Genomic DNA, 12,882 nt, shown 5'->3' on the forward strand with positions numbered 1-12,882 from the left:
ATCCAGACTAACAAGGCTATCCCTCTGATACTCTTCGGGGGATGTGTGTTCTGTACTTCTATTAATGTACTGCTTATGTCACTTGTGTTCTCATACAGAGCTCTACTTCCTGCTGCAAGTTCCCTCCCAATAGAGCTATCCTGCAGGCCTCGCGCACGTTGGCTACTGGCCTCGTCATGAGGCGCGGAGCCTGGCTTCAAGTTTCCGGCCTTCCTCATGAAGTCCAACAGACTATACAGGACTTACCCTTTGAAGGGCCCACGCTTTTCTCAGAAAAGACGGACAAACGGCTCCATAGCCTAAAGGACTCGCGGACCACCCTCTGTTCTTTAGGCTTACACACCCCGGTTACTCAGCGTAGGCAGTTTAGGCCTCCGCAGGCCCCGCATCCATATCAACCTCAAAATCGAGGTGATGCTGGGTGCAGAAGACCGCGGATGGGCAGGAGGAGGCAACAACAGCAGCCCTTCAGCCAGTCTTCTACCCAACCAAGGTCTCCGCAGGGGCCTAGGCCACCGTTTTGAGGGTTCGGTCGAGGACGGCCTACCGGACACATCTCTGGATCCTCCCAACCTCACCTTTTCATCACGTCTGTCCCCCTTCTATCGTGCGTGGGCCCGGATCACATCAGATGCTTGGGTGCTTCGCATGGTAGAGGAGGGATATTCTATCCAGTTTTCCTCCCTCCCGCCCCACCAGCCCCCCTCCCCGTCCCTCTTCAGGGACCCCTCTCATGAGCAACTTCTCCGTCAAGAAGTTCAGTCCCTCCTTACAGCAGGGGCAGTGGAGGAGGTGCCTCGAGATCTTTGGGGCAAGGGCTTCTATTCTCGATATTTCCTAATACCGAAAGTGAAAGGGGGCCTCAGACCTATTCTGGACTTGCGACGCCTCAACAAGTTTGTCAAGAAGCTCAAGTTCCGCATGGTCTCCCTCTCCTCCATCATTCCCTCCCTGGATCCAGGAGACTGATATGCCACCCTCGACTTACAGGATGCATACTTCCATATCGCAATAATCCCTCGCCACAGGCGTTACCTCAGGTTTCTCGCTGGCAACATTCATCTACAGTTCACGGTTCTATTCTTCGGCCTATCAGCAGCCCCAAGGGTCTTCACAAAGTGCATGGCAGTCGTGGCAGCCTTCCTCCGCAGGCAAGGGATCCAGGTATTCCCTTACCTGGACGATTGGCTCATCAAGGGCAGGACCAAGGCACTTGTGGAGGCTCAGGTGGTCTTCATCAGGCACACCTTCAGCTCCCTCGGCCTCTTAATCAACAAGGCCAAGTCCACTCTTTCTCCAACACAAAGAATCGAGTTCATAGGAGCACTTCTGGACTCGACACAAGCCAGAGTATATCTCCCAGAGGCCAGGTTCCGAACTTTGTCCAACATCATTCTCGGCCTCCAAAGTTACCCTACCACCACAGTAAGAAGCTGCCTCAAATTGCTAGGGCACATGGCAGCACGTACCTATGTCATCAGACACTCCAGGCTCAGACTGCACCCTCTCCAATCTTGGTTGGCAGGAGTTTATCGGCCAGTCAGGGACTCCCTAGACTCAGTGGTGACGTTACCTCATCCGGTGTTGGACTCCCTCCAATGGTGGCTCGACCCACGGGTGGTCTGCGCGGGGGTCCCTTTCCTCGAACCAGAGCCCTCCCTGACCCTGGTAACGGGCGCGTCAGATCAGGGATGGGGAGCACATCTGGGCCATCTCCGGACTCAAGGTCTTTGGTCGAGGGAGGATCTCTCATTGCACATCAATGTCAGGGAATTACGTGCGGTTCACCTCGCATGCATGGCATTCAAGTCCCAGCTCGCGGGCAAGTGTGTTTCTGTCCTCACAGACAATACCCCAACGATGTTTTATATCAACAAACAGGGTGGTGCTCGCTCCTCTCCCCTTTGCCAGGAGGCCCAGGCATTATGGGACTTTTGCGTACACAACGTAATTCACCTGATAGCATCCTACCTCCCCGGCACGCACAACGCGCTTGCGGACACTCTCAGTCGCTCGTTCCAGAGTCATGAGTGGTCTATCCGCTGGGATGTAGTTCTTTAAATTTTCCGACTTTGGGGTCATCCCTATGTGGACCTGTTTGCTTCCAAAGAGAACAGGAAGTGTCGTCAATTCTGCTCCCTCATGGGACACAGTCAGGGCTCCCTATCAGACGCGTTCCTCCTCTCTTGGGCAGACGGGCTTCTCTACGCCTTCGCCCCGATTCCCTTGATTCACAAAGTGATCCTCAAGGTCTGCAGAGATCACGCTCGACTCATCCTCATAGCTCCTGCGTGGCCACGCCAGCATTGGTACACGTCTCTCCTACTCATGTCTACGAGGGTTCCACTCACGTTACCCCTACTACCAGACTTGATCACGCAGGATCGCGGTCGCCTCCTTCACCCGAAACTGGAGTCGCTCCACCTTACAGCTTGGATGCTCCGTGGCTCAACCCTCGGGAATTACAATGTTCTCATCAGGTCAGACAGGTCCTGTTGGGCAGCAGGAAGCCCTCGACAAGGTATGCGTATTTGGCCAAATGGAAGCACTTCTCCCTCTGGGTTACACAACGCGGTCAAGCCCCCTTGCTCGCCCAGATCCCTCTTATCTTGGACTACTTGCTACATCTAAGACAACTCGATTCGAGTACACATCGCTGCAATCTCCGCATTCCACCCGGGAGAGGGGGGGTACCTCAGTCTTTGCAAACCCACTTGTTGGACATTTCCTTAAAGGTCTTGACAGATTGTTCCCACATATCCGTCAACCTGTCCCTGCTTGGGACCTCAATTTGGTCCTGTCTCTCCTCACGGGGCCTCCATTCGAGCCGCTGGCTACATGCTCGCTGTTATACCTCTCATATAAGGTCGCGTTCTTGGTGGCTATCACATCAGCATGGCGAGTATCGGAACTCAGAGCTCTGACATCCGAGCCTCCATACACCGTCTTCCACAAGCACAAGGTCCAACTCAGACCGCACCCTGCGTTCTTACCTAAGGTGGTTTCCCCGTTTCACATGGGTCAAGACATTTTTCTCCCTGTGTTTTATCCCAAACCACACTCCTCCGCGAAGGAGCACAGGCTGCATTCTCTGGATGTTCACAGGGCTCTCGCGTTCTATATAGAAAGGACGAGACCCTTCAGGAAGTCGACCCAACTTTTCGTCGCTGTGGCTGACAATAAGAAGGGGCTCCCGGTCACGTCACAGAGGATCTCGTCCTGGATCAGAACCTGCATCCAGGAGTGCTACAGTTGGGCCAATGTGCCAGCCCCTCCTATCACGGCCCACTCCACAAGAGTGCAGGCCTCTTCAGCTGCGTTCCTGGCCCACATCCCAACACAGGAGATTTGTAGAGCGGTCACCTGGTCCTCAATACATACCTTTACGGCTCACTACACCATTATGCACCAGGCTAGGCAGGATGCTGCATTTGGCCGCGCAGTCCTCCAGACTGCAGTGACCTCCGACCCCACCACCTAGACTTGGGCTTGTGAGTCACCTGCTTGGAATGGACATAAACAATCACTCGAAGAAGAAAAAACGGTTACTCACCTTCTCGTAACTATTGTTCTTCGAGATGTGTTGTTCATGTCCATTCCAATACCCACCCTCCTTCCCCTCTGTCGGAGTATCGGCAAGAAGGAACTGAGGCAGTGGGGGGTCGGCTGGCCCCTATATACAGCGCCATGAAGGCGCCACTCCAGGGGGCGCCGGAGCCGACCCTACGGACGCTGCTATGGTAAAATCTTCCAGCTGACGTGCATGCGGCGCGCACACACCTGCTTGGAATGGACATGAACAACACATCTCGAAGAACAACAGTTACGAGAAGGTGAGTAACTGTTTTATCTCATAGCTAGTATAGACAGACACACACCATTTTTTCCCCTCACCACTCCTGTTAAATCCCCAAATATAGGGAAATACATTGTTCACCATCTTTTCTGCACAGACAAGCTGTGGACCATTATTTACACATTTCTGCTGGGTTCTCTGGATTATGGAAACTGTGCCTGCTGCTAAACAATCCAGTCTGGGGCACATGAAACCTAGGTACCCAGAATCCCATTGTTATCTGGAAAGGAGCAGATCCAAAGTATGTTACGTTTTAGAAGACGTGTCAAAGGGGAGGAACCATAACAAAATCCTGCACAGAGGCAGCTGGGATGCAGTGAGATTTAAGATGGGGAGGGGTCTCTGCAGCGGGAGGAGAATAGATTGAGTGAGCCCTGAGCACAGAGAGAGTTTTCATAATACTCTGCTGGGCTCCCCTATGATACCAGCGTCTCTACTTCCTTCCTTAGGGAGAGGTGGGGGCAGGAGGAGAAAGATTCTGAGTCTGAGGCCTGGCCCAGCCGATCATTGCTCTCTGTCACTGACCCCTCCCTGCCAGGGGAGTGACTCTCCCCTGCAATTTGCTGAGATCTCAGAGCTGCTTCTCATTCAGAGCAGAGTAAATCCTGGAGGAAGGAGATTCCCTGGTTCACTTTCCAGCTGGGGTAGATTCTGTCACTAGGGTGACCAGACATCCCGATTTTAACACATTTGTCCCGCGTCCCGACCGCACATCAGTCGGGATGCCCTTTGTCCCAATATCGGGGACTGCTCACCGCCAAAGTCCCAGGGCTGGCATGGTGGTGCTTTCTGGGGCAGCTCCCGGTGGCGCACCCACCCGCCGACAGGAGCCTGCAGTGCTGGTGGCCCCTAGGTTCAGAGGCAGAGGGGGTCTCTGCATGCTGCACCGGCTCCCTCCTGCCCAATCAGAGCTGCAGGGGCGGGGCTTGCAGGTGCTGGCAGCGGGCAGAGTGTCCTCCCAACCTGACCCGACCCTAGGAGCCAGAGGGACCTGCCGGATGCTTCCCGGGAGTCGCCCCAGGTAAGCACCGCTGGGGATGCCCCACCTCACCTCCCCGGCAGGTCCCTCTGGCTCCTAGGGTCGGGGCCCTGTGCGCGGCGCAGAGAGACAGAGAGCGCCACCCCGGGCTCCCGCCATCCCGGGAAGCGCAGCGAGCCAGCGCGGCTGTGAACTGGGGGAGAAGCCCACCCCGAAGCGGCGGCGCAGTGCCACTGGTGGAGCCGCTGCCACCTGGCTCCAGGCAGCTGGAAGGGGCCCCAGCACTGCCCCTCCCCACAGACCACATAACTCCGCTCCCCAGTCACTGTACGGACAGCTCTTTGCGGTGCGCGGGCTCAGTTCGGTACTGGGCGCTGTGCACGCCAGCGGGGTAAATAACTCCCCGGCCGCCGCCACGCCGCCCCCACGTGGCCACCCCGTCCGGGCTGCTGCCCGCCAGCAGCCATGATCCAACGAGGGCATTTGGCTGGGGATTACAGCCTGCGGTGGCTGGAGGTGGAGAGGGCACCGAGTGGTCCACGGCAGAGAGCAGGGGCGTGTGGTGTCTTGATGTGGGGCAGTTTCCCATGTGTCCCCCCAACTATCTCCCGCAGTGGGGGTGGTTATAAAGCCAAGCGGGAGAGTCAGGGCCACTTTGGGTGAGTCTGCCCCTCAGTTTAAGTGCAGGGTTAGTGGGACTTGAGTCAGCTGAGCTGTGTTAGGGAGTCCTGGGCTTAGGGTGACCAAAGGTCCCAGTATTAAAGGCTTTGTCTTATATAGGCAATTATTCCCCTCCCCCACCCCCGGCCCCAGAAAAAAAAAGTCCCGATTTTTTACACTTGCTATCTGGTCACCCTATCTGTCACTGACACGATGAAAACCTTCCCCAGGGCTGAGCTCTGCCATTAATGCTCTGATTTTATTCTCTCCTCATGCAGCAAATGTGATCAAACCCTCTCCCAGGGCTGAGTTCTGTCTCTAACGCTCTGATTCATTCTGTCCCCAGCAAATGTGACTCTGGATCCAGATACGGCTCATCGTGACCTCGTCCTCTCTAAGGATCAGAAAAGTGTGAGATGGGGAGACACACGGCCGGATCTGCCCAACAACTCTGAGAGATTTGACTCTGTGCTCTGTGTGCTGGGGTGTGAGGGATTCAACTCGGGGAGACATTGCTGGGAGGTGGAGGTGGGGGATGGGCAATACTGGGCTGTGGGGGTGGCCAGAGAGTCTGTGAGCAGGAAGGGACGGATTGAGCATAACCCTGAGACGGGGATCTGGGCTGTGCAACTGTGGGGGGATGAGTTCCGGGCCCTCACTTCCCCTATAATCCTCCTGCCCCTGAGCCAAGTCCCCAGCAGGATCCGGGTTTGTCTGGACTGTGATCAGGGGCAGGTGACATTTTTCGATGCTGGTAATGAGACCCTGATCTTCACTTTCCCACCCGCCTCTGTCCCTGGGGAGAGAATCCGACCCTGGGTCTGGCTGGGGTGGAGAGCCCAGCTCAGACTGTGTCCCATGTGGGGGAGGGAATATCCAACTGTGGCTAAATAATGAAAGCCTGATTGGAGCAGGGGTTTGGGCCCCCAGGGTGTCCCATCTCTCAGGTGGGTTCGCAAACCACTGGACACTGTCATAAAATAAGATTGTTAAAATAAATAATTAAAAGATGTGGAACTACATTTCCAGGGGGGTTCAGAAAAGAGAGGCCAGTTCAGACAATCAGAACAGCGGATAAGACAAATTTTTGAGCTACTATGAGACTCCATGCAGACACGTTACAGCACCGGAAACTGACCAGGAATTCTTTGAAACAGGGAAAACACTTGTAAAAAGTATCAATTTGTTTTATGATGGGGTGTGTGTGTGTGTGTGTGTGTGTGTGTGTGTGTGTAAACTGTTTCCCTGAATCAAATCCCCTTTGGCAGCTCAGTCCACCACTTCAGCTAGAGAAGAGCTGTGGTACCTGAACATTGGGCCGCACAGGCCTTTTAACACCACAGACCTGGGGAAGGGGGTGCTGAGATGGACCATCCAGTGAGAAACACAAGTCCTTCTACCACCCACACCCTATTTTGAAACTGTTGCTGATACAACTGTTGCCCATCTGTGCTAACTTTTATCCCCTCCTGCCTCTCCCTATTCAGGGGCTTTCCCTTCTGCGCCTATCTGGCAGTGCAGCTCACCCCATCTGAACCCTAGCTCCTGTCCCCAGTTTTGTCCATTTGCCTCTCTTCTTCCCCTCCTTGAATCTGTTGTACCCTCCTCTGGATGTATTTTGGCCCCTGTAAAAATTCTGCCCATCCAGCCCCTCCGATTTCTCCCCTTGAGCCCAGGCCTGGATTAACCCATAGACTATAGCTTTAGGCCCTAATTTTTAGGCCCTACTGTAGGCCCTCCAGCTGAGTGACGGTAGTGAGGCCATCGGAATTTTTTTTCTCATTAAATATTGCATTGTACAAATTAATTCATCAAGACTGTGAATTCAGTTTATGGTGGTTTTGTCTTTGTGGGCTAAAGTAAGTGTTTATGGGCTCAAGAAATATTGAACTTTGTACACAGTAGGTTGACACTCGACAATAGAAACCATGTCAAAGAAAGGAGGATGGCACATGGAGTTGCCCAAAAACAGTTAACTGCAGCAAAAAAGGGCACTCCTGCAATCCATTTGGCATTCAGACAAAAGCAACAGACACTGGGGGAACAAATTCAGGTTTTACAAGAGCAGGTAACTACCCCAACTCTCCTCTCAAAGCCAGGATAAAAACTAGGGGCACAGTTTCCAACTGTGCAGTACCCAACTGCTTTGACCCACGGAACCACACTCTGCGCTCATATCTAAAAATATAACCTTCTTTCTCAAATATGTTTACATACCGGTTAAGTTTTTTCCTTTATATGCTTTCTCAGTTTGCTAAACTTGCTGCTGCTGCCTGTACTTTCAAACACCTTGATAGTTAATCTCTCTTGGCTCAGGTCTTGCTACCTTTCCTAGGTTGCTCTTCACGCCCCCACACCTCTTTTTCCCCGCCTCTCCTCACTTCCACTCTTTCTCTGTGTTAAAAGTTAAAAGTTAGAGTTTTTACAGAAACCTCCAAAAGATAAAGCAATTGAAAACAGAACAAAACAAGAAACAAAAAGAAAACAAGGTTAAAAACTTTACTTTAAATAAATACAGTAAATTAATTATTTTAACCTTCAGGAATGCAACAGTTGGAATTATTCCTAACTTTCTTGAAGATATGGTTGCCAAGCAACAGAAATGCACACTCTGCTTCTAATTCTAATCACTCACTAATATTTGAAACATGGGCTTTTCTTATTTCCATATAGCAGAGTTTTAAAATAATGTTAAATATAAAGTAATGCAAAATCCCTTGTTACCAAATTAATATAATAAATTGGGCAAATATTAATATATTTTTATCAATTTTTGCTAAAAGTTTTAAATAAGGTAATAACTTGTTTATTCAAATGTTTAACCCTTTTAATTTTTTGTTTTTGTTTGCCTTATTTTGTATAGTTATGAATAGAATTCTGGTGCCATTTGTTCTTAATTGTACGTTTGTCCTGTATGTCATGTGCATTGTCCTGTGTTGTATGTTGTGTGTGTCACATGACTATTTTTTATTATTTTTATTTTGTTGCAACAAAAGTCAATTTTATACCCTTTTAAAAATATATGTTGGGGTATAATCATAGTAGCAGTAACACCAATTTTTTTGATGCAAAGTTCAAAAAGGTTTCAGTTACAAATATAGGTACATATATTTCTACCTCAACAAATAATTCAATTGCAAACAAAAAGAATTCTCTTTTATCAATCACATTTTTTTTTTAAATTTGTCATTCAAAGAAAAAATGTAAGGGGAAACCGCAACATTAAGGTAAAGATAATATTAACAAAATGTCAATTTCTTGTTTAGGCTTTTTATAAACTTGTTTGCACTTTTGAATATAGTTATAAGAATGTGATAGCAAAAATGTTTAAAAATAACAATTTATGCATAAAGCTAACCAAACAATTTCAACAGGTTTCCACCTTTGTCTTCCAAACACAACTAAGCATCATAAAAGTATAATACCCCCAACTAAGCATCATAAAAGTATAATACCCCCAAAGTATTTGCATGGACCTGTATTTAAAATTTATTTTGGTTTAATTTTATAGTTGGTTTAATTTTATACGCTTTTCTTTTGCTACATTATGTTAATGGGAAGCAGTCATTGTTAGAGCTTATGCTTCTAAACAGTTAACAAGAGTGAAACTGGTATCACAAGCAAATTAACTCTAAAAAGCTTGGTAAAAATTATGTTATTGACTCTTTTGCTAACATAGAATGTTTAGCAAAAAAAAAAGGCAATACACCTTCTCACAGAAGATTGTGAGCATTTATTTTAGCAGCTAAGCATTACATTTAGTATAAAATATTAGTAATGCACCTCAAATGAAAATGAATGTCTATACAACAATTGCAAAAGTATAGCTAGTGTTATAAAAGACTTGGTTTCTATTACATTGTAAACACTAAATTAATCTGTGTATTAAATTTGGGTTACTAAAAACAAGAGAAATGTAAAAACAAACAAACAAAAAACTTAAGCTGTTGAAAGTTGCATCCCACAGACCAAAGACACCAGAAGATATCGTACCACAAAGCCACCAGAAGAAACCCCCAAGCATCAAGAAAAGAAAAATGAAGTGCTGTATAAATAAGAGACTGGTCAAATACACCTCTATCTACCATATATTAAGTTAACAATCAGCTAAAAAACACTACTGGACCAGGATAAACTGTCATTTAATTTCAACTTGGTTATTGTGTAGAAACAACTGTATTATTGCTGTACTACTGTATTATTGTTGTACTGTTGTATTATTGCTGTACAACATTTACAATGTGCATAACCTTGCTAAACTGTTTAACCAACACACAGGTAAAAATCACCAAATGAATGGCAGCAAACAACATGAAGGCAAGGAAAAAACAAATTGATAAAGAAATTAAGTTACACAGTAACTATAGGGTTACCATTCGTCCGGATTCCCCCGGACATGTCTGGCTTTTTTGAGTTAAAAATAGCGTCCGGGGGGAATTTGTCAATGTCCGGACTTCCCCCCCATGCAGAGTGTGCGCGGCTTACAGGACAGCCGGCCAGATCATGCCACTTGCACAGGGCTCCGGCAGCCTGAGCCCTTCCTCCACTTCCCCCCTCCTCTCCCCTGCAACTTGAGACCAGTCCCCTCCTCTCTCTCCCTCCCTCCCCCTCCCTGTATTCGCAGATTGCCGGCCGGCCGTTCGCCTCGGCCTCTGGCAGCCTGGAGCTCCAACCCTGCTCCCCTCCCCCGCTGCCGAGCGCGCTGCTCTGCAGCACAGTAAGGGAGCCAGGGGGTCAGAGAAGCGGCAGGGAGGTTCTGGAGGGGGGTAGTCAAGAGACAGGGAGCAGGGGGGAGGGTTGGATGGGTCAGGAGTTTGGGGGGGCTGTGGGGGGGGGGGGGGGGTAGGGGTTGGGGCAGTCAGGGGACAGGTGGGGGTAGGGTTCTAGGGGGCCAGTTAGGATGTGGGGAAGGTCTCAGGTGGGGGCAGTCACGGGACAAGGAGCAGGAAGGCTTAGGTAGGGGGTGGAGTCCTGGGGGGCAGTTAGGGGCAGGGGTCCCAGGAGGGGGCAGTCAGGGGGACAAGGAGTGGGGGGGAGGGTTGGGGGTTCTGAGGGGGTGGGAAGTGGGAGGGAGTGGAAGGGGCGGGGCTAGGGCAGGATTAGGGCGGGGCTCCTCTCATCCTCTTTTTTGATTGTTGAAATATGGTAACCCTAAGTAACTACAAATTGGGTTAACAAATTCCCTGTTAGTACCAGTCATAATTTGGGTTACTGACACTGCATCCTAACTAAAGCACATGTTATTCAAAACAATCTTGATCAGTGTCTGGATACCAATACTAAATCCTGATATAGCAATATTAGATAAATTGGTTCCTGTCCATTGAGTAGGTTATCGGAAAGACAGCATCCATAAAAAACAACTCGATCTACATCAACTACTGGTGTATCATGGGGCAATGCAATCCATGGAACAGAGAAGCTAGCCATTCTTGTTTCCTGCCTAGCAAAGCTTACCAGAGGGTGACAACCAGCAGTAAGGGTGACCCATAACATGAATGCACAGTACTGGATAGGAACTAATTACAAGACATTGATATATAAAGGCCTCATTTGTAATGTCACTATTCCAAATTTCTGTTTTACTTCTCATATACATAATACTGTGGAACACACTATAACAATGCCTATCCCAGTATTTCAAAACACTAAGCCTACTACTACTAAGCCTACTACTACTACAGATGGTAACTGTAATTGCCCTAATAAAAGTGAGTTGCTATCTGCAGTACCACAAGGGCCAAACTACACCACCAGATTGGAAAAGAATTGTTATGCTTGGATATAAAGTGCTGTTATATGTACACATACATACTATACATATATGCCTGTATACACTACAAATACATACACAATATCCATATTACTGATATATATTAATTATTTGGGAGTGCCGCTAAGGCTCAATCATAACACTACATTCCTCAGTCATGGTCCCGGGCCTAACATTCCCAGGCCCACCATAAGGGACTTGAAAAAATTGGATAATAAAATCTGTCTACCTGTCATACGAGGGAATGTGCAGACTAAGGACAGGTGGGGCATCAATGTATGGATGGTAAAGTGAGGTGACCACATAACAGTTACCACTGGGTTATCTTCAGTCCATGAATTATGCTTTTCCGGGACAATGGGTAAACATCCTCCCCATAAAAAGACAAAAAGTGGGGGAATGTAGTAAGATGAGGCCTTGAGACATAAAACCCGTGGTATCAGAGGCCCGGTATCAGGCCTGATGCCTGAACTGAAGTAATGGTCAAGACGTTGCTAAGCAAAGTTAGTCTGTGAGCCAGAGGCAGGCCCTGCTCACAGAAGTTGGCAAGAGGAAGGCTGCTAAAAGCACGTATACACATATAAGCACTAATAAGATTAATGTGTGCCAGGACGACACCAGAACAGCTTGATACAAACACAGCCCACACAGATAACAAGGAACAGGCAGACCCAGCCTAAAGACAGTATAAAAGGACAATACGATGGATAGAATGGATAGACAATATGAAAGGACAATATGATGGATAGACAGTATGATGGATAGACTTATTTGTTCGAACCAACCTGTACCAGGAGAAAGGCAACACCCTAATGCATAGAGGGGCTGTACCTCAGTGCGTTCAATGATGTGTAACCTGTTTGTACCTGTGTATAAGAATGCATCCCTGAGTGGACATCTTTGTCTGGCCTAGGGGGCAGTGGAAAATCCCGCCACTGACTGAGCCGGTCCATTGTCAGGGAGCACATATGTACTAGCAGAACTGTAGACATCTGATCCAGGGAGCTAGAGACTGAGTTTCGTTTGACAATAAACCTGGCCGGGTGCCTTCGTACCTTATTAGAGTCTGTGGTCATTGGGCAGTTCGCTCAAGATCTGCTGTGCCAGCTATCTGCGCAGAGCTGGAACAGCACACAGGGCGAATACACACGCACGCAACCAACTGTTATCATCATTGAACAAGAGCAGAGCACCACGCCGGTAGTGTCTGATGACAAAAGGTACTCCTTCTCTCCTAACATTTTTTCCTCCTACTAAGTCTGGTGGTGAGGAAGTCCAGGTGAATACCAGCCCAAGTGAACCTGCTGCGCCTGACGAAAAGGAGCAGCCTCCTGTGACTTCTCTAGCTGCAATCTCACCCCACTCCTCTGAAGACTTTCCCAGTGATGATAATACAAAAATATCCTTCTCCAACAATCCAGGCGAGTGGGACATGACTTCTCAAGATATCATTGCATATTGGACTGAGAAGGGCTCACAAAAATGCCAGAATCAAGATGCTGACTTTTCATTGACAAAGCAAGAATACACCAATCAGAATTGTTATGTGACCAATTCAATGTCTGAGTACGTAAAGCCTAACAAACAGATTTGCAAGCAAGAATGGCTCGTCTA

General features: G+C 48.6%; 1 protein-coding gene across 1 annotated transcript; it reads left to right on the forward strand.

The window, feature by feature from the left end:
• The first annotated feature begins 1,122 nt into the window (after positions 1-1,122).
• Positions 1,123-6,389, forward strand: LOC117887600 (butyrophilin subfamily 2 member A2-like). Its single transcript, XM_034790248.1, has 2 exons — positions 1,123-1,465; positions 5,842-6,389. Exons 1-2 carry the CDS (start codon positions 1,123-1,125, stop codon positions 6,387-6,389), a joined length of 891 nt encoding a protein of 296 aa, XP_034646139.1.
• Positions 6,390-12,882: the final 6,493 nt, after the last annotated feature.

The sequence above is a fragment of the Trachemys scripta genome, chromosome 14, assembly GCF_013100865.1.
Source record: "Trachemys scripta elegans isolate TJP31775 chromosome 14, CAS_Tse_1.0, whole genome shotgun sequence".
NCBI lineage: Eukaryota > Metazoa > Chordata > Testudines > Emydidae > Trachemys > Trachemys scripta.